The 22,432-nt window shown below is 46.4% G+C and overlaps 1 protein-coding gene and 1 long non-coding RNA gene across 5 annotated transcripts in view; one reads left to right on the forward strand and one right to left on the reverse strand.

The window, feature by feature from the left end:
• The window catches only part of CADM3 (cell adhesion molecule 3), a 31,816-nt gene extending 21,644 nt beyond the window's left edge, over positions 1-10,172 (reverse strand). The window contains exon 1 of one of the 2 annotated variants that reach the window (XM_025287556.3): positions 9,909-10,172. In XM_025287556.3, coding sequence (XP_025143341.1) covers positions 9,909-9,990 — 82 coding nt within the window. In that variant the 5' untranslated portion in view covers positions 9,991-10,172. The remainder of the gene's footprint in view (positions 1-9,908) is intronic. The other variant, XM_025287557.3, reaches the window with a different exon arrangement.
• The window catches only part of LOC123333959, a 29,159-nt gene extending 8,580 nt beyond the window's left edge, over positions 1-20,579 (forward strand). The window contains exon 3 of one of the 3 annotated variants that reach the window (XR_006551571.2): positions 20,453-20,579. This is a non-coding gene — a long non-coding RNA (uncharacterized LOC123333959). Of the gene's footprint in view, positions 1-5,913; positions 6,339-13,788; positions 13,901-20,452 lie in introns of those variants that run through there. The other 2 variants (XR_006551573.2, XR_006551572.2) reach the window with 2 other exon arrangements.
• Positions 20,580-22,432: the final 1,853 nt, after the last annotated feature.

Consider the following 22,432-nt stretch of genomic DNA (forward strand, 5'->3'; position numbering starts at 1 on the left):
TATTGAGTCAGTGTTCTCAGTGCATTAGCACTGGGAGGGAGCCCCGGGCTGGCCCCCAACACAAACAAGCCCCTCTGGAGCCAACACGGTGTTGTAGCAAGAACTGCAGTTGGGAGACAAAAAAGGAAGGGGATCTAATCCCAAAAGAGCCCCTTCTTTGCCTTAGCTCCTGCCTTCCAGGACTGGGCTATGTGCTCCAGACAAGCATCTAGTGTTCTGTACTAAGAGGCTGGGTAGGGTTGATGAGACACAGCAGAGTGGATGGCTTTGTAAGAGCTGCTGGGAGCACAGGTTCTGTGCAGGGGGTTGACTCTCACCATTTATTTCTCAAGCAAGCCCCTAAGGTCAGGCATGCAATCACTCCAGTTGATGACAGCCTTCAACCATTTTAGAAGCATCCTTTCACCCCCATTTCCTCATTCCTTTCTCACCATGTTCACATCCTCAGAAAGCAGGACAGATATGACCTGGGTCTGTGTTCTAACGCAACAGAGTCAGAAGGCCAGATTTTGAACTCTTAGATGTCCCTTGAGCCAAGTGCAGGCACTTTATACCCTTTCTCTAAGTGTATGTAATTGCTCTCACACATCTGTAATAGAATTGGGGAAAAATCGCCCCATCTTAGGAAAGTACTTAGGAAAGGAAACATAACAGAGTCAGTGTGGAGTAAATGAAAGCATAATTAAGTTTAACTTGTTGGAAAATATGTTTGCTGCTGCTGCTGCTAAGTCACTTCAGTCGTGCCCGACTCTGTACGACCCCATAGACGGCAGCTCACCAGGCTCCCCCGTCCCCGGGATTCTCCAGGCAAGAACACTGGAGTGGGTTGCCATGTCCTTCTCCAATGCATGAAAGTGAAAAGTGAAAGTGAAGTCGCTCAGTCGTGTCCGACTCTTAGCGACCCCATGGACTGCAGCCTACCAGGCTCCTCCGTCCATGGGATTTTCCAGGCAAGAGTACTGGAGTGGGGTGCCATTGCCTTCTCTGAGAAAATATGTTTAGCTATGAGAAAATAGGAACTGGGAATGGGCAGGAAAGCCCAGGAACATTGGGGAGAAGTAAAGAACAGATCCCTAAGGAATATTCATCCAGGTGCCAAAGCCTGGCTCCTAATTGTCCAGAGCCACAAAACCCGTTTGAACAGATGAATGAGTTCCCTTCTCAACAAGCTGTATCTTATTCTCCTTTGCTCTTAATGTCACACTGTAGATAGTTTAGGCTGATGGCTTGGTGTGGTGGGATAACAATGCTGTGAAAAAGTTTTAATTTGTTAGAAGTCAGGCAAGAGAGCATTCTGGCTCTCTGCCGGCTCTCATTTTACTGACTTGTTTTTACTGTTTCCCTTCACTGGGTGATCAGAATCAGGGTGTGGATGACAGGTTCAGGGCAGTGATTAGGAGCATCACATGGAGAGAAAACTGCTCTGCTCTGCACACCCACACTGCTCTTGGTCCCCCTCTTCTGCCAATCCCAGCTGAGATTTAGTCTCTTCCCTTCACTTTTCTCACCTAAAAATGTATTTTGCAGCAAGTGGCACATTATTCAATTAGCCTTATTTTGTGCCTTCCTGGGAATTTAGCTCTTTTGTGAGACAGATACATTCCTCCAAGCCCACAGATGTCACAGTCCCTGAAATGGCCATTAATTCTGCCATCCCAAAGTTCTCCTCCTCTGCTTAAACTATCGAGTGTCTCATCTTTAATGTGGATGTACATTCGATTCTGTTCCCCAAGATGCATGTATATTCCGATGCATATATATTTCAACCTGGTTACTCTCTTTTTCCCCTTCAGCACGTGTCCCTCAACACACACACAATGACTAGTTTTCACTCTTTGTATCTCTGTTTTCCTTTTTTTTTTTCTGTCATAAGCACAGCTTTTCTTATGACCCAGATACAGAGCCCTTTTCACAAGCCCGTTATTAATCAGAACCCCTTACGTCCATCCAGCAAACCATATGGTTTAAACTCAGAGATTCTCCTCAAAGCAGAATTCAGAATCCTGCTCAGACTCCCCAGGAGAGGGCCAGAATCCTCTTCTCCCCAGGGCTGAGCTCAGTCCATCTGTCATTGACACTGGACTCCAGGGCTTGGAAACCAGAAGAGAGTTGGCATGAAGCAGCAGTTGAGGATAAATGAGAATGTGTGAGGCCCATGCGCTAGTGACGGTGGTTTTTATATTTGTTTGAGATTCTAGGATGAGATGAGTGGAGGAAATAGATAATATGTGTTTGGAAATATTTCATCCTTAAGAACTAGAATAAGAACTAGTAAGAACAAGTGAGTCCAGTTGTCTCACTGCTTTGTTTCCATTTGCTGAGGGACAAATGATTAGGAGCAGATGGTAAAACAGTCCTCTCATTTTATGATAATGAAAAAACTTTGCTCTTCAAAGACTGACCTAGGCTAGGCTAAGTCTCAAGTAACCTGTCATCTAGGTATTTGTTAGACTCTTGCTGGGTTTCCAAGGAGGGTTGGGTATTTAAGTTAGGGACTCAATAAACCAGTTCACCTTCTGAAGCTTTTTCATTCTGAGGCGTTGGCTGGAATTCTAGAATCCAAATTGGAAGTAAAGAGCTAGATCCCAGAAGAACAAATGAAGGCAAGAAGCAAGGATCTGCATATTCCCAGTAAAACCTGGTGTTGGAAGGACTAGTTTTCCATTCTACCTTGCTGATATCTGCAGCTGTGTGAAGGAAGTAGAGGGCTAAGTAAGGGTTAGCTTAGAGATGAATGGCTGCGATACCAGCCTTCATTTCTTTTTTTTCCCCCCTAGGGCGAGGTGATACGTCTGACCTTTTTTGACCCTGAACTGGAAGTAAATGAGCCAAAGGTGCTTATAATTAGCAATCAATACACAATTAGTGTAGGTCTAGCTGGGGTAAGGAAAAATGAGTCCTGAGAGAAAATAACATTTTAGTTCTTTATGTTATTTAGCTTTCTTACCATTCTCCTGGAGACCTCTGGGTGAAAGATGGAGAGAGATGAGAGGGTTAAAGAACCCCAGAGTTAAGCGCTCACACAGAATGATACACATATTGAAAAAAAGCTGGAATCTCTGCATCAGAATCCTTTCAGAAACATGTCTGCTCTTTATGAGAACAGGGGGCTCAGGGAGATGAGTAGATGCGAGATACTCCAGCTGTTACCATAACCCTAATTCTGTCTTCTTGAAAGCTCACTCATGGAGATAAATCACTTCCATTACCTGTCCTTGAGGAATGAAATTTCTCCTTGTTTCAAATAAGGAAATGGAAGGGGGGTACTGGAAATTAATTCTGGGAACCTGTCTCTCCAGCTTCACTCTGTATAGGTCATTCATAAGTGTTAACTATTATATGAACTATTATGCAAAATTGACGGGGGGAATCATCATTGAGGGGAAGAGAAGCTTGTATAGCTCTGATGTGATGGGAGGAACAGGCTGTCTAGTCTCAGACTGGCAGGGGCTGAGCATTCTTGGCTCCTTGCTGCACTTGACGTCATCAGCTTATTGGCAGATCACCCAAAAGAGTAGCAGAGTCCAGTTTAAAGATGCATCTTCTGAGATATGGCCAAGGACTTGGACTCTGGGATAAGATGGTTACATTAAGGCCATTTAGTCTATCCGAGATGGTTATAATGATGAGGAACATGAGTCATGGATTTGGTATTTATTTTCTATGCCTCTCCCGTATTGCATTCTTCTATTATCTATTCTGAGGAGCCAACCTAGATATTGTCTTTATGTTTACTGCTAAGGCCAAGGGGAAAGGGACAATGAGTATCATGACAGGACAGTTTGAGTTGGTTGTCAGGCTCAGAGTGGTGTTAAGAGGTGTGTGCTCATAAACCGAGTAGGACGCATTTTGCATTCTACATGTATGGTGTATATGTGGTAACTGTACATGAGCAGTGCTGTCTCAATCTAAGCCACGACTGTTTGTAGTTCTGTTTTAAAGCTATGAGTCCATGTATGGCCAAACATCTGGTTCTTTTGAGGCCATTTGAGGTGACTGTAGGCCCTCATCTCCTGAATATTGCAAACAACACTTTTCCACCTCAGAATTATTTGTTTTTTCTGTCCCCTTCTTACAGGTGATTAGGTGGTTATGGACACTCTCCAGATCTGGTCTGGTTCCCCTCTTGCTGGTAGAGCCAGTCAGGAATCATAGCCAAGATCATGTGTGTGTTTGTGGTAGGAGGAGGGAAATCCCATCCCTGTTTTGAGGGCTGCACTGTGGAAAATAAAGAGATTAGGAATTTGGATGGGGAGCAGGACCACGGAGAGCAGCAAGAAGAGCCTGGAGTGTCCCCGTCAGGGGCTAGCACCATGGAGAGCTCAAAGCACCTGTAGTTTGTTCCACAAAGAACAGGAAAACCCGGATCATGGGTTAAGGCAGCCAGCTTGCAAACAATCAAACGAGAAAGAGCAGACATCAGGGTTTCTGCTAGGATCACGCCACACCCATCATTTGCTCTCAAAGGCCTTCTCAAGTACTTTGTTTGAACCTACCACACATGCAACCCAGAGATGGTGCTAAAAAAGTGAGGACCGCCACCGGACTGAGTTTGTCAACATAAGCCTCAGTAATTATAGAAATTACATAAGAATCAGTGGTAGTGGAGAACGTTTTGATTTGCTGCAACCAATTATGAATGACATTTAGAGTATCTTTAAATGTGGGAAACAGTGCCACAAAGCCTGTGTCTCCTCAGAGACACTAGACATAAGGAAGCCAAAATGTGTATTATCGTTAGGTATGGTATGGGACCTGGAGAAGGAAATGGCAACCCACTCCAGTATTCTTGCCTGGAAAATCCCATGGACAGGGGAGCCTGGTGGGCTACAGTCCATGGGGTCGCAGAAGAGTGGGACAGGACTTACAGACTAAACAACAAACAAAGGGCATGGCATGTATCAGTCAAACGCTCTAAGGCACCGCAAATTGATGTGACCAGTCCAATCCTGATCATACATGGAAAAGCATAATGGATTATGCCTTGTAAAAAGGGTATTGTCCTCAGGACTGAGAGGTCTTTGTGTTAGTTGGGAAATTTGGCCACTCTCTTTAGACTTAGGGAAATTTTGGTAAAGGGACAGATAGCTCTCTCTTTCAGTGCTTGTTGCTTCAGTGAAGAATATATAGCTTTAATGAGCTTGTATTTTGTTAAAAAAAAAAAAATCTCAGCTGTTTCATGTGTTCAAGACTCCTGTCTTGGTGCTAGAATGGATGGATCTCCTTGTTGTAACAGGGTTGGATTGGGTTTCTACTTGGGTTGTAAAATCCCTGAGCATCAGCTGGTTCTGAGCTGGTAAAAAATCATCTCTACTGCTGATTCTAGAGGAAGAGGCAGGTCTTTGACCCCAGGCTTGTTCTTCCCTATTTTTCAGTTACATGGAGTATTTGCTCTTAATTTGACTGAGTTCTTAGGGACCTGAATCTTTTTCTGATGGCTTGCTTTTCCAGGTTTTTTTTTTTTTTTTCCTAGTGGTTTGTTTCTCTCTTATCTCTTATAAGCATTCTCATGAGGATTGCTATTCTCAGAGTTTATGGATGGATCTCTAGGACATGACCTCATCCAGGAAACAAAATGTTCCAGTGCATAGACCTATAGCCAGTGATGAAACAGGAAGTGTTAATTTGTAGCATAAAAGATGAAAGGAGAGATATAATTACCAAAACTTTCTAATACCCTGGCTTTTTCGTTCAGTAGTCAGTTAGGAACTGGTGCATTCTACAGCTTGCATTTATGGAAAACCTGGAGCCTAGATTACCATTCTTCAGTAAAATTCCATTACTGAGAAATAGATGACAAAAAAGGGATTGTTGAGTTGGTTCTGTTGGAGTAGGAAACAACAAAGAATGTGACTAGCTTCAGCCCCCGGGGTATAATTTCTCTGATGATAACTGTGAGGGTTTTTTCCTTAGGTTATTTTTTGTGACCTAAGGACAAGAAGCTTTTGATTCCAGTACATATTATTTGGACTTCAAGAAAGCAGCGATGGCAAGGGGTACCAAAATCACTTGTAAGAATTTTCAGAGCAATGGTACAACGACCTGGTCTGCTGTTTCAGAGTGACCAGAACACCAAAAAGATGCCATCTGTGGAATTTTATGGCTGCAGAACTATGAGTCATTCTTCAAGTAAATAGTGACTGTCTCCAACAAGGCACTGTTGAAATTAGATTTGGACCTCCTTTCTTGCTCAGTTGGAAGAGGAGAGAGAGGAAGAGAGAGAACAAGAACCTAAGGATAGTGAACTGTCTCATTTATTGTCAGTCTAGGGTAGAGGATTTCAAAGTGTATGTAGCAGAACCTCTGTGCCTTAAGGATTAGGGGAAGTACAGGGGAAGTCAAGAAGAAGGGCGAGAGGGTTTCAGGTCTTACTTATCTGTTTCAAAAAGAGTAATTTTCCTTTGATCTGTTTTATTTATTTGATAAAGAACCTTCACATCTTTAAAGATAAAAGTGAGAAAACCACTGTGCCAAAAGAAACTACTGAGCCCAGCAGTGCCGCTGAGCCCCAGGGAGAGCTCAGGACAGAGTCTTTGGTGTAACTGCTGGAATAGGCAGTTGATATGTACAGCTTGGGTCCCACATCAGACAGACTGGTTCTGTATAGAATTAACTAAACTCTACAATACCAGCGTCTCTCTGATGCTTCCAGCTTCTCTGTGCCAGAAAATGCCACGTCTGAAGGGAGAGCATATCCTTCCCAAGGATTCCCAGCTGCAACTGGGAAGAGAACAGAACGAGAACAGCTACAGCTGCAACCAGGAAAAGAAACTAGGTGCAGTAGGTCTGCCAAGCAGATCCGTGGGCAGCTCTAGAGCGAATGCCTGCTGGACTTCTCCGGCACATTGGGCATGATCTCTACACTGGGCAGCTGGCCAGGGGGCTGCAGAATGGACGGCAGTGGACAGAAGGTCATTGGGAAGGGAAAGATGTTCATGTGTGAGGCAGTGCACTCCAAGGTTAAACTGCTGTATCTTGATCTGAAGGAAAGGGAAGCTGCCCACCTGTCAGTTTCTGTACCAGATCAACTCACAGAGTGCTGGAAAAAATTTGAAAAAGGAGAACCAAGGGAAGTTGGTCACAATGTTGAATGTCGAACAGCTCACCAGAGAGACAACCACAGGATACATTAAGTTCACGGGCCTTGTAATCCCCCAAACCTGGAACTGCCAACTTCTGCCAACACTAGTGAAAAAAATGTGAGAAGGAAGGGGCAGGTGGCTCACTCAGAATGTCTAAACCATTCCTGAGTTTCGAACCACAGCACTAATGGTCAGGTTCAGATAACAATTGTTTGCCCTTCTCCAGCCTCAATCCCTGTTCAGTCTGATGAAATCTTAAAAAGTGTATGCTGTACTCCAGGGAGCTGTGTGTGCTGCCACTGAGCTCCCTGCCCAGGGCCCTCAGGAACCCCAAGTCAGGGGTCCTAGACACACCTTCTGTGTGAGCCTGGGCAGAATGGTCATCAGGACCGCCACCCGTAGGTATTAAATCTATAGACCTGCCTCCCACATCAGAGTGGGGCTGTTCTGATCCCGAAGCTAGGAAGTAGAATTAGATAGAAGATGGCACATGGTTGTGTCTCTTTTGCATCAGTGCATCCTGGGACATTACAACCAGACATACATCCGCTGTCAGGACAGACAATGCTCTAGAACGACAATGATGCTTGATTTGACTCTTTTTTGGGAACATATCTTCTAACCCATCTCTAAATTCTCAATCCCTCCTCCAGACATTCTCCATTCAAAATTTATTGGCTTCCACTCTTCCGTCAAGCCACTGATATGAGAAGTATATATGTATTTAGAAGGATAAAGCATTTCTTTTCCTCTAAATCTTAAGCCTGAGTAGGGGCTGAGCCCCCAAATTGAGGACTAAGAAAGAAGAGTGCAGTTGGTGAAGAAAGACCTGGCTAGTACACAGATTACTCTCTTCTCCAGTGTTTGTTTATATCCTAGAGTTGAAGAGCTCAGCTTTCTGGGATGACTTTGTTCTGTTGAGGTTCCAGCCTGCCCCATCAGTTCCCATTGCCAAACTGAAGCAGTTTGGGTCACGCTTGTCTCTCTTCAACACAGCTAGCAGAATGGGAAGGCCAGGGGCTTCAGGTGAAAGTCAAGGCCTAGTAGAGAGTCCTTATTTGGGTATGTGCACCGCACCCAGCAACCTCTCCTTTGCCTTGCACTTAGCCTGCCCTCCTGCAGGACTCTCTTCACCTCCTCAGTGAGTAGGGTCATCAGTACAGCTGTCCAGGGGAAGGGGGGTTCCACATAGGGGAGAGAAGGGGCCTCTGCCCTGTGGTGACTTGGGTAGCAACTCCCTTGGGGAGTGTGAATGGATACAGAGTAGAAGGAGCCAGCTCGCAAGCTGCCCAGTGTCCCCATAACACCAGAAGCTCCTTCTTCCTGATGGAGATAGGACTTGGGGAGCAGGTCAGGCGAGATGGAGCAAGTATTCCTCCAGCACCCTGGCTCTTCGCCTGTTTCCTTCAGATGAAATTCTCTACATCATCCTCCCCAGTTTCAACCCCTCCCCTCTCCACCCCCGCCCCGCCCTGTGCCCATCCCTGCTGGCCACTGGGTCCATCGCCCAGGAGCCGCCTCCCCTTTCTCCTCCCCTGCGGTTCTTTCTGTTTTTCGTTGGCATCTGGCCGGGCATAGGCCACCACCCTCCCCTTCACTCTCCCCACATCCCTTGGCTCCGCAGAGGTCCCGGTCCCCCTTCCCCTCCCCCAGCCCAGTCCGCCTCTGCCAGGGGCGGAGGAGACTGGAGGATGCATTCCTTTAGTCCCTTCACCGCCTGCCCTCCCTCCTCCAGGGACCTGAGGCTCTGAGCTGTGCCTCTCTTCCCGGTCTCCCTACAAACTGTCCCCTGCCACCCCATTAAGCGTCAGCAACCTTTAAGAAAGCTGAGGTGCCCCCACAGGGCTGACCTACATAGCCCGGTCCAGGGCGGGAGGGGGCCCCTAGCCCCCTCACCCCTGGCCCCGCCTCCGTGCTCCCCCCACTCTCTTCCTTCAGCTCTCTACCATGACTAACCCAAGAAGGTTTGAGTTCCTGACTGAAGCAGAGGGGGCTAGGCGAGACACCTTACCTCAAATTTGGAAAATCAATTCTCAGCCCAGGAAAGCTTTTGGTTTTCCATGCATCCTCCTCCCCAAATATCTTCAGTCTTCCTGTTGCCCAGTCTCCCTCCCGCTACTCCCCCTCCTCCGCTCCCGTCTGGGTTTCTTTTCCCAGCTTCTGCCACCGTTAGGGACACTGCCATCCGGGGGCCCTCTCCGCCCAGTGTTGTTGTTTTGCTCCAGAGAGAAGCCCCCCACTTCCTTGCCCACGCCCCCCTCCACAGCCTCACCCAGGCCCCCTTCCCTACCCACTCGGAGCTCCGCCGCGGGTGGGGGGACGGTCGGGGGAGCAGGAATGTTTGCATACAGCAGTTCAGGGGACCGCACTGGCTACCCAACCCCTCCAGACATACATACACAAACAGCCGACACACGCCCTGACTGAAACAGCGACAAATCTCACTCCGCCCCCAACACACACTGACACAGACATACACACAGATACTGACACAGAAACGCAGCCAGACACCAACACAGACGCGCACACCCAGACGCACACGGACAGCAACACAACCAGACCCCGGGCGGCTTGTAACAGACCCAAATCTGCGACTTCACACGCAGACACACTCGACGGTGTACAAGGAGGGGGCATACGCGGCACACCCCACGATCCACAGAGACACGGATGCTCGGAGACAGACACAGGGTATCAGGAGCGGCTGGCGACTCGAACCCCCGCTTCCAAACAAAGCCAACGGGCTCCCTCCGCCCCCTCCGCCGGTCGGAGCCCCCGCCCCGGCCCCTCCCCACCTCCCCTGGCGCCGCCCCCTCCCTCACTCACCGTCCTGGGAGAGGTTGGCCCCGCCGGGCGCCCAGCAGCAGGCGAAAAGCAGGAGCAGGGGCAGGGCGGAAGGGGCCCCCATCGCGCTTCCCGGCCGGCTCCCTGGCAGGGCGCTGGCGAGCCTGGATCCCTGGGGGCTGGAGCTGGGGAGGGGGGTAGACGACGCCACTGACCGAAAGGGCGCCCCCGAGCCGCTTCGGAGCCCGGGGCCGAGGCGGGGACCGGGAGGGAGCCGGCGCTGCTGCAGTCGCGGGGATTAAATAGGGCGCTCGGAGCAAACCATTCGGTTGGAGGTGGAGGGGGGGTGACGGGGGGCTGGGCTGGTCGCGGGGGGGACCGGCTGCCGCATTCCCCACTCCCCCCGCCTGCCGCACCCCCTCCGCGCCGTCGTGGTGCCTTCCACCCTCTCCCCCGGGAGCTCCACCAGCCCGGCTCGGGCGTGGAGCAGAGGGAGCGAGCTGGCTCAGCAGTGGGACCCGGCGCCCACCCCTCCTAGACTTGGGGTGGAGGGAGGGGAGTCGGGCAGGGCCTGGGGCCAGCTGGCGGGAGCTGCCACTGCAGGCCTGGGCAAGGGCGTGCCCACTAGCCCGAGAGCTTCTCGGCCCCGCCCTCCTTCCTTTGGCAACTGGGGATCCCCAGGAGTGGGATGCCCCTAGGGTGCCCCTATCAACAGTGTGCCCAGGGACATCTCTGCAATGGGTAACCAGTTACCCTGGTCTTTTTCCAAAGCACTAACATCCCTAGTTCCTCTGACGGAAGAGCCCCTACTTAGACCTCCAGCAACAATTTGTGGCCCCAGGTAATTTCCTTTGAAAGGCATCTTCCAGCAAGCCCCCAGGCCATGGGAATCAACACTTCCCTCAATCCCTCAAAGAAATTACTCCCAGTCTAACATCAGCGGTTTCCCTTCAGATTCTGCCGAACTGAGCAGCCTACAACGCAACTCAGTGGTTTTCCCCCTTAATCCTTTCTATTTCCCGACTTTACTCCCAACCTTTCCCAATATGTTTCTTCTTTATATTTCAGAGGATCTTGTCCTTCCTTTTTCAAGTTTTAGTGAGTAAGATTGTAGGTGAATGGTGTGATCTACAGATTCTCAGGAAGCTACTCTCTTAAGGACCTTATGTGGCTAACGCAGTTCTTGCCCCTGAGGCCAGATGCTAGATGAATGAGAGCAGTAGGGTGTCTGTACTTGCTCTTGGCTCAAGAATTCCAAGCCCCTGGGGCTTGCTTTTTTTTTAAAAAAATTGTGATTGAAGATCTCTGGAAGAGTCTTAGTAGATCTCAGAAAGATCCTCCTGAGTCAGTTTTGCTCCAACTTACCTCTTAGGTATACACTCCTAAATTTTAGAATCTCTGAATCAAAGAATTTTATGTATATGAGTATTTTTTAGAAAATATTTGGTACAATCCTTATTACACAGGTGCAATAGAGATTCAAAGGGTATGAACTGATCTATCCAAGATTAGACTGACAATAGTAGAAAACACAAGTGTTGGCCAGGACATGGAATAATATAGTTTTTGAAATGCCCTCTAGTCTTGGGTAGTATGTACAGATGTGAGAGTTGGACTATAAAAAAGGCTGAACACCAAAGAATTGATGCTTTTGAATTGTAGTCTTGGAGAAGACTCTTGAGAGTCCCTTGGACTACAAGGAGATCAAACCAGTCAATCCTAAAGGAAATCAACCCTGAATATTCAATGGATATTGGCACTGAAGTGCCAATACTTTGGCCACCTGATTTGAAGAGCTGACTCATTGGGAAAGACCCTGATGCTGAGAATGATTGAGGGCAAGAGGAGAAAGGGATGACAGAGGATAAGATGGTTGGATGGCATCACTGACTCAATGCACGTGAGTTTGAGCAAACTCTGGGAGACGGTGAAGGACAGGGCAGTTCATGGGGTCACAAAGAGTTGGACACAACCTAGCAACAAAACAACAGCCAATCCTGGAAGGCCAGTTTTGTCCCTAGATCAGAGATTTGGGTGCCTGTCTTCTAACTTCTGGGTCCATCCCCTCTCTGCACTGACTACGCATCACCATGCTGATCTTTAATGTTTGAGTAATCTTTCCCCCTCTCGGACAGCTTTTGCAGCTGTCTGTGATGGACTTAATGTCTCTGTCCCCTGGTAACTCAAGGACAAGGATGTGGAAAGAAAGTGAAGTCGCTCAGTCGTGTCCGACTCTTTGGGACCCCATAGCCCACCAGGCTGCTCCGTCCATGGGATTCTCCAGCTAAGAATATTGGAGTGGGTTGCCATTTCTTTCTCCAGGGAATCTTCCAGACCCAGTGATCGAACCTGGGTCTCCCGCATTGCGGGTAGATGCTTTAACCTCTGAGCCACCAGGGAACAAGGATGTGGAAGGTACCCTGTAATCAGTAAAGTGAAAGTGAAGTTGCTCAGTCGTGTCCGACTCTTCGCGACCCCATAGACTGCAGCCTATCAGGCTCCTCCTTCCATGGGATTTTCCAAGCAAGAGTACTGGAGTGGGGTGCCATTGCCTTCTCCAGTAATCAGTAAAGCTCGATATAAATGTTAGTCACTGGTGGAGAGGACAAGAGAGAATATTCTCTAGGAAGTCCCTTAAGGATAGCCAGAAAGCTGCCCCTCTGTTTTTCTTCTCACTGTTTGTGGAGTTTACCCATGGTTTCTGGGAGAAGAGCTCTGCCTACCTCTTGAACATTTCTTGAGTGTCTGGGTGGTTATTAAAAATTATTTATAAGACAGTTTTTGACCACCTTGGGTTGTCTGACTTGCCTGCCTTGACTCATCTCAGTGACTCCAAACTGTCCTGCTACATTGGGGTTCTCTGTCTCCCTGGGGGTCCTCTGATATCTTGAAATCTCTGAGTCAGAGATAGAAGGAGAAGTGTGCTTGAAAGACACAATAAGGACACCTGGTATAAGGAAGAGGAGAGGCTGTGCTATGGGATAGGCAGGAGGGAAGATACAGGGGAAAATGGACCTTCTGACTAAGGTGGGATTAGGTTGGCGTGAATTTAGTCATGCAGCAAAAAGGAACGAGTGGGTGTGTTTTCAAAGGGAGAATGAAGCTTCAGAGAAGAATCATGCTATCCTAGTTAAAGAGTCTTGATGGATAAAGAGTATTATCTTTGGAGCTAGAAGTTTTAAAGATCATCTAAGTGGGATTAAGAGAGGACAGGTTAGTGTTGGGGGGAATGAGAGTGGGGATGGGTGGGATTGGGACGCTAGGATGTAGGATTAGGTCCCAAGCTTCTGTAACTAATCACCTTTTCCATCTGCTACTCTGCTGATCCGCTTCTGCCTGTCCTTTAATTCTCTAATGACTCTGCTGGTCTGGCCCCACCCTCTACTGTAACTGCAAGGGAAGAGAACCAAGGGTGGGAGGAGAGGGGGAGAGCTTTTGTGGAGAGTATTAAGCATGAGCAAATGAGACTCTGGAATGCTCTTTTCCTACTAGTTCCTTCTCTCTTTTCTGCATCATCAGCATCATCTTGGCAGCAATTTAGGGTCTGGGAATAGGAAGCAGTCATTGGCTTTTAGAAATACAGGATAAAAGAGTATTAGAATTTGTAAGGGACCTTCAAGATTACCTAATGAATACCCCTTGTTGAACAGATAAAACGAAACACAGAGGACTTAGGTGACTTCTGTGTTCACACAGCTGTGGAGTAGAGGGGTTACAGTATTGGATAAATAAGGCAGATATACCCATGGGAGCAGGAGGGATAAGGAGAATCGTTTTTCTCTGGGAGTGTCCACTTTAAGGAATTCTCACTCCTGGCTGTCTCAGAGTGAAAGGGTCATGTCTCCTGCAGAGGCAGATGGATCCATTTGGAATAGCTCCTTACCTCTAACCACTCTAATTCTCTTTGTCCCTGGGCACCCAGCCTCTTACAGGCAGGCCATTCACTAGGAATAGAGTTTTACAAAGAAAGCCTGAACTACAAGGATTATCCTCAGCCTGAAAACAGGTAAAATAAAAGTATCCATGTTGGATTGTGATCTCTATGGTTACTTTTCACTGTAAAATGCTATGATATACAATCAGTGTTTCCCAGAGACTTGCACAGAGTCTGGAGTGGGTTGTCTGTGGGATTCAAGAACTGGTCACCACAGTGAGAACTGGGGGGAGCAGAGAAGGGGAGTGGAGAGAAGGCAAGTGCTGGCTCCTGGGTGCCCTTGTCCACTCAGCAATAGCCTGGGTGGCTGGGGGTGAGGAATGTGTCTCTGGCACTGGTTCTGGGCTGGATGCAGCTGTGTGGGCCCTGGGCATTCCTTTCCCCACGTGGCTCCTCTTGGGGATGGAGGAGGGCAGGGACTTGGCCTGAGTGGGGTGAACACTACATATTCATCTAGGAGGGAAGCGAGAGCACCTGCAGGAGAAAAACTCCGAACCCTGGCTCAGTTCTGCTTTGCCCTCTAACCCTTGGCCTCTGTATGACTTTTTCTTTATCAGTAAATTCTGCACAGGCTTCCACATTTGCTTTCCTCTTTAGTCTCCCACCCAAGCAAACCAGGATTCCTCATGCTGCTTTTTATTTCTATTATCCAGTTTTAATTAACCCTATCCTTGATAAAAACCTTTGTATGTGTTTTAATTCTAACCTTAATTGAATTCCAATTTCAACCCTAACCCTAATTTTTTATAGACTCTAACTACTAATCCCAATACCAACTCCAATTTAATTGTTAATTTTAAGCAGCATCTTAATTCTAACCTGTTGTAAGCAACCAATTTGGGACAGCAACTTGTTCATAATAAAAATGATCATAGGTACCATTTTTGGGGGGGTGGGGGTTGGGGGGAAGCTTTCCTGGTAGCTCAGCTGGTAAAGAATCTGCTTGCAATGCAGAAGACCTGGGTTCAATCCCTGGGTTGGGAAGATCCCCTGGAGGAGGGCATGGCAGTATTCTTGCCTGAGAATCCCCATGGACAGAGGAGCCTGGTGGGCTATAGTCTATGGGGTCGCAAAGAGTCGAACACAACTAAACAACTAACACATACCATTTTTTTGAGAATCTGTTGTACGCCAGACTTTGCACTGGGTCCTTTACTTGCACGGTATGTCATCTAGTACCTGAAATACCCTAATGTGGTTGAGATTATTAGCTGCATTACAGATATGAGGAAACAAAGGTTTAATGAGATTATGTACTTTGTAAACAGTGAATCCAAACCCACTGTTGGTGTTCATTTCTTTTTCTGCTAACAAATACTTTCTGATTGGGCTTTTCCTAAAATCCTAACTAATTTTGACTTGAATAACTTCTAAATTACTGAATGTCTTGAGAGTATATTATTAGTTAAGCTTAAAAAAAATAAATAGTGGTACAAAATAGAAACCAAACAAGCCAACAAAAAGCCCAAATTCTCCCTGCCCAGAAATCCCATTGCCACTTTAAAACATTAAAGTCATGTGTTTATAGAGTTAAAATACTCAAACTATGGAAAGGAGCAAACTAAAAGGAAAAGGCTTCTCTCCTCCCCAGACTTTCCATATTGAGCCACCCCTGGGGGCATTGTTCCCATTGGAGTTTTGCAGCACAGCAGTCCAACCTCCCACAATGAAGCACTTAAAGTCAAAATAAACACCTACCAGTGAAATCACCATATATATGCATGTGACTTAGGCATGAAGCTCTCTAGACAATTTGAATTTATCATGAACAATAATTGTTAAAGGCTAATGATCTGTCACTTCCTGGAAATATATTGATTGGCCCAAAAGTTTGTTGGGGTTTTCCACGAAATGTTACAAAAAACCCAAATGAACTTTGGGGCCAACACTAGCGTAAGTATGGAGAAGGAAATGGCACCCCACTCCAGTATGCTTGCCTGGAGAATCCTATGGACGGAGGAGCCTGGTGGGCTGCTGTCCATGGGGTCACACAGAGTCGGACATGACTGGAGCGACTTAGACTTAGCAATGATCTGCCAGGTTCCATGCTAAACTCTTTGTTGTCCTTTTTAACATTCACAAGTTCCCCCATGCGGTATGCCTTTACCCCTATTTTACAGATGAGGACAGCAAGGCCCAGAGAAGCCAAAATCACAAAGATGTTGAATGAGAGACACAGGTTTCCAAGACAGATTGGTCTTACTACACAGCATCAATTTTTAACCACTAGACTTAGACAAGGAGGCTTGTTAGAGAGGAGATCATATGAGCTTTGTTCTAAAGGAGAGAAGGGGAGTTGCTTGATATTAGAAAGAAGGATGACCTATAAGACTACAGATGGACCCAGATCGATATAGGAGGCGACTATACAAGGGGAAAAGGAGCAAGATAGCTAGCAAATGGGGGGAAGTGAGCTAAAGGGGAGAGCATAATAGGGGAATAGAACAAATATGAATGGAGACCTGGGAACTTTTATGTGATAAATTCAGGCAAAAATAAAATCAGGTAATGAGTATGTGTGCTGCTCTTGCTTCTGCGATAGGCCGACTGATGTATATGGGAAAGACACCCATAATCATCCACAAACGAAAATACACATTTGGTTACATGGATATCTGTGGCCTCTCCAACGAAAAATCTCTGCACCCCTCCCCTTACATCCTGGGTCCCAGCAATATCAAAGGGCTTGTAATTTCCCGAGCTCTCTGCATTGTTTCATGCCTCAGTGTCCTTACGTATACCATTTTCTATACCTGGATTGCCCATCTCATTAAGCCTGGTGAAACTTGTGCTTGTGTTTATTCATCCAAACTTTGATTAGGTGTCGTTGACTCTGTGAAGCCTCCTATACAGAGTTAATCACTCCTCGCTAGGTGCTACCATCGTATTGAATATATCCTTCGGCTGTTACACCTTTTTCCCTGTGTTGTGATAGTTTGTCTACATGTTTTCTCTTTTGTGAGCTCACGGAGGGCAAGAATGATATTTCATGAATCTTATTATTCCCAGTGCTTAGCTTAGAAAGAGAAAAATAGCTGATTCTCAGTTAATTCTACTGAATTAAGCTGCAGTGATATATTTACAAACACACAGGCTTGATCAATTTTTTTTTTCAGAAACACAAACATGTATATAATCTGACTTCGTTGGTATACTCCCTGAGTTTGTATGTGTTCATATAGATGCAGTGTGTGCCAAATTAGGTGAATGACTCTAATACACATATTTTCATCCACTTATTTAAGATAACATTTTTTAATTCTTGGAATTGACTTAGAGCCTGCCATTTCCTTTTGCATATCTTCAGTTGTGGAAAATTTCCATCCTTGGAGGTTAGCTTTTAATTTTGAAAATAGCCAAAGGCCTTTGGGGATCCAAGTCTTATGGATAAGTGACAGTTCATGTTGGGTAATACAAAGAAAGATGAGAGTTGCCTATTAAGTAATAGTAAGGGCTTAGAGGTTGACTAATATGTTGGTTCTGAAGGCCCAGAGTCCTAGAAAATTTCTGAGCAGTGGCATTCTGATCTATTTGTTAGTACAAACAAAATCAAATCAGGGTTTTGCCATTTTATAGTCACACTTAAGTATAAGAAGACAAAAAAATCATTTGTCCAGAATGGAACTCTTTTATCATTCATTCATGTATTTATAGTTTATCGAGTTTTTATGTGCGGTGCACGGTGCTAGTTGAAAGTGGCTGTTTTGACCCAGCTGTTCTGTTGCGGTCTATAAAAAAAAAAATCTATAAACCCAGGTTTCATTTTTATAATTACAAAACAAAATGATCAGTGGATGCTCTTACCCCATCTCCAATTCCCACCCTGGTTTTGAGCCTCATCTTGTCTAAGAGGAATAATGCAAGGGTCAGGGATAGGATAATGCTTATGGATGCGACTGAACTGACACTAATGGCTTACTTATTAGAATCATTAGTAAGAGTGAAGATTTTAAAAATGCCATGTCTAGAGCTGGCCTCTAGAGAATTCAAAGGTAAGTAAGTCATGTAACCTACCTTCAAGGAACTGATAGTCCAGTAGGAAAGACAGGCGAATGCAGAATCACTATTCCATGTGATAAATGCCACAGTGCAGTGATATATAAGGCACCTTAGAATTGGGGAAGAGGCAGGGCCTAAATTTATAGAAAACGTTAATAAATGACTAGGGAGTTGGCCAACTGTAAAAGGGATGAAAGGTATTACAAAAGGGAACAGCATATCCAAAAGCAAGAAACAGAATCTGCTGTGGCTAGATTGTGAAGGGAGTTTTTGCTGGAGATTGCTCTTTATCCCGATGACAAAGAGTCACTGAAGGGTTTTAGCAGGGAAATGTTAGGGCCAGATTTGCATTGTAGGGTGGTAACTCCTGCCGTAGTGAATGGGTGGACTGCAGGCTACACGGCATTTGACTCAGAAGTCTGACCATTCTGGGGACCATCAATCCAGCTCCATGACATTGAGTAGGACCCACTGAGGGTGGTCTTGTCCGATTCTATAGGTAGTTTGGAGATAACCCCAGGCTACTGTAGTTGGACCCAGACGTCAGTATATAGACAATGCGTAGACAATGCTGTGGAGCATACAGACCCAAGCAGTGGCGCCAAGCAACATTAAGTTGTATGCAGAAGGGGCTAGGTACCCTGACCAGTTGTCCCAGCTTGCCAGAGGCATTTTCTAGGACTTTTCAGTGCTAAAATTGAAAAATCCAGACAAACTGGGATGAGGTTGGTCTCCACACAGTTCCTGGCAGAAACAGCCTCCATTTAAGGGCAACCATTACTCAGACCATCTCCCCAGCAAGCAGCTGGGGTCATCTCCAGGCCAGGCTGGAGAGGAAGGAAAGTTGAGCATGCTCTTTCCCATTTTAGGGGAAGAAAGGGGTGGGAAGGGATGGGGTAGTCATGAGTCTGAATAGCTAGGCTAGTTGAGCAGGAGGGAAGAGGAAAGGCTAAGTAGGAGGCAGTGGGTGGAGACTAGGTTTTGGTACCAGATCTCGCCTCCGTTCTCTGAGATCCGGGCTCTCTGCTGGTGGTAAGAGAGCTCTCTGCAGGCTCAAAACAGGATTGCAGAGAACGAATTGGATGTATATATTTAGCTTTTCATTCATTCATGAAGTTCATATACAGTTGACCCTTGAAAAACACAAATTTAAACTGCCCTGGTCCACTTACATGTGGAGTTTTCCCAACAAACATACAATTAGCCCTCTGTATAGGGGGATGCGGAACCTGACCATGTGGAGGGCCAGCTGTGAGGCATGTAAGCATCTGCAGGTTTGGTATCCTGGGGCGGGGGTGGGGGCCTTGAACCAGTCCCTGTGGATACTGAAGGGTGACTGGTCACACCGTCCTTCGATATCCATGGAGCGCTTCCTGTGTGCCTGGCACTTTGCATGTGCTTACATCACTCAGTCTTCATGTATAGCCCTGTATCTTGTAGGTATTAGCATTTCCATTTTACACATGAAGAATGAGGCTCAGGAAATTTGGTAACTTCCTACAAGTTACACAGTAACTGATGGAGTTCTTGGTCATGCAGAGAAACCTATACATCCACCTGTTCCTGATCATAAGACTTATGTGGAAAGTGAAGTGAGAGTCACACAGTCTTGTCCGACTCTTTGTGACCCCATGGACTATACGGTCCATGGAATTCTCCAGGCCAAAATACTAAAGTGGGTAGCCTTTCCCTTCTCCAGGGGATCTTCCCAACCCAGGGATCGAACCCAGGTCTCCCACATTGCAGGTGGATTCTTTACCAGCTGAGCTGGTACTCCCAAGAATGCTGGAGTGAGTAGTCTATGTCTTCTCCAGCAGATCTTCCCAACCCAGGAATCGAACTGGGATCTCCTGCATTGCAGGTGGATTCTTTACCAACTGAGCTACCAGAGAAGTCTTGATATCAAGGAAGCCCTGAGGTGGGGGGCACTTGTTAAAAATAATACAGGTATCCTGGAGTTTCTCATTCCATAGGGTAATAATAAAAATTCCTGACCTCACTGCTACTAAGTGCTCCCAGAGGACGCCTCAGTCCTGACATTCCTGAGAAACAGCACACCACAGCTTGTGGATCCTTACAAGGAACTCACTAATTCCTGAGAGAACTGTATCTGTAAATAGTCTATTGTGTTAAGTTTTAAAACCAAAACATATCACTGAATCTTTCAACAGATAATTTCCTCGACTCTTCCTCTCGGTGATGGCTGACCTTGTTTGTAAAACAAGAGCCTTGCCTATATCTCTGACCTTGTCTTACCTTTTGGCCACATTGTCACTCCCAGCTTGTCCTTTTTGTACCTCTAACAACCAAGCTCATGCCCATCCTAATCCTTTGCACTGGCTGGTCCTCCTGATCTTAAACTTCCCTCTCTGCTCTATGCAAAGCTGCTCTTGCTTGCACATCTCAGTTTGAATGTCTCTTCCTCAGAGAAGCCTTCCCATTCCCTTGTAATCCATTAGCTCCTCTGCTCAGTCGTCAGTCGTGTCTGACTCTTTGCAACCCTTTGGACTGTAGCCCGCCAGGTTCCTCTGTCCATGGGATTTTCCAGGCAAGACTATTGAAGTGGATTCCTTCTCTGATCAGTTAGCATTTTCTGCTATTTTTAAAAATAATTTATCATTGGTTTATTTGTTGTCTGTATTCCTTCTCCCAGTAGATACAAGCTTCACGAAGAAAGAAGCCCTGTCAATTTATCTGCCAAGTTGTGTTGGCAGAAACTGAAAGGACGGTGCGCATTAGGTTGCTGCCATGGAATTGGTGCTTATTAAATGTTGTTTGAACGAATTCATGGAATAGGACTCTCTCCTTCATCACATCTGGAAGAATGTCCACATTCTTTCATTTGACACATTGATTTTACAACCAAGAACCTCCTACTATCATAAGGCTTTTCCCTCTGGTTCATGAAAGAAGACCTCTCTTTCTCTTTCCTAGCCTTTAGGACACATCTCTCTAGAGGCTGCAACACTGTTATTAAATTGCTCCTTAACCTCCTATATGTCAGGTAAAGTATCTTAATTCTTAACCTTCTGCCAATTCCTTTATCATTTCAGAACCTCTTCCCTGATTCTTTCCTCTTAGATAGTTGAGTTCAGAACAGGTTCCGGGAGGTAAGAGAGGCCACAACTGATGGTTATGAGTTGAACATGAGACACTGTTCCAGGCTTTCTTGTATATTGTTCTGCTCTCCTTGATTTTTAAGCTGTCTTCCTTGTCTGACTCATGATCACTTGTGATCCATGTTGGTCCTAAGACGATTCTATGCCCTGAAATTCTGGAGCTTGCTACCCGTTCAGTAGCATTCCCTTGCCAGGTGACACTTGATGAGATTTGCCAGCAGAGAGTCCAGTCTGAAGGCTTCTTTGTGGAGTAGTTCCCCACTACCTCTCACCACCTGAAACCCTGGTTAGTGTGGTGTGCACGAAGGAGGCCAGGAGTGGCTGTGTGTCCTCTTCTAAGGAAGTTAAACAGGCTCTGGGTCCAGCGGCAAGGAGCCATTCTTGACTTCTTATAGAGTGCTGCTGCTGCTGCTGTCGCGTCAGTCGTGTCCAACTCTGTGCAACCCCAGAGACAGCAGCCCACCAGGCTCTGCCATCCCTGGGATTCTCCAGGCAAGAACACTGGAGTGGGTTGCCATGTCTTTCTCCAATGCATGAAAGTGAAAAGTGAAAGTGAAGTTGCTCAGTCGTGTCCCACTCTTCATGACCCCATGGACTGCAGCCTACCAGGCTCCTCCATCCATGGGATTCTCCAGGCAAGAGTACTGGAGTGGGGTGCCATTGCCTTCTCCATCTTATAGCATAGTGCAGGACAAAGCATGGCTTTTGAAGTTGGACTTTCCTGGGCTTGAATATCAACTGTGCCACTTCCTTTATTTGAGATCAATCTTTTCACTTGTTAAGTGTTCCACTTTGTTATTTTCCATCTTGTCGTGAAGATTAAATGAAGACATTTATGCAAAACTCCTAGCTAAGAATTCAACCCATGTTAGTTACCTCTCTCTGTGCCCCTTCACCTTAGAGCAGATGTGTGTGGAATATTTCTCTCTTCTACCTGTTGTGCAATACAATCTTGCTCTGTGCCCACTGTCTGAATAGACAGTGCTTTTTGGGTCTAGGTTGTTGATCAGTCGCTAAGTTGTATTCAAAATCTTTTTGACCCCATGGACTGCAGCACACCAGGCTTCCATGTCCTTCATCATCTCCAGGAATTTGCTCAAACTCATGTCCATTGATTGACTCGGTAATGCCCTCTGACCATCTTATCCTCTGTCATCCCCTTCTCTTCCTGCCTTCAATATTTCCCAGCATCAGGGTCTTTTCCAGTGATTCAGCTCTTCACTGGCCAAAGTATTGGAGTTTCAGCATCAGTCATTCCAATTCAGGGTTGATTTCCTTTAGGATTGACTGGTTTGATCTTGCACTCCAAAGAACTCTCAAGAGTCTTCTCCAGCACCACAATTCTTTGGAATTCAGTCTTCTTTGTGGTCCAACCCTCACATAAGTACGTGACTACTGGAAAAACCATAACTTTGGCCATACAGTTCGTTTGGTTCCAATAACCTGTTCACGCTTACCCAGAGCGTTTCTGTTTAGCTTGCTCTCTGCTGCCCTCGTGTGGTCACTCTGACCCC

The sequence above is a fragment of the Bubalus bubalis genome, chromosome 6 (assembly GCF_019923935.1).
Source record: "Bubalus bubalis isolate 160015118507 breed Murrah chromosome 6, NDDB_SH_1, whole genome shotgun sequence".
In the NCBI taxonomy this organism is placed as follows: domain Eukaryota; kingdom Metazoa; phylum Chordata; class Mammalia; order Artiodactyla; family Bovidae; genus Bubalus; species Bubalus bubalis.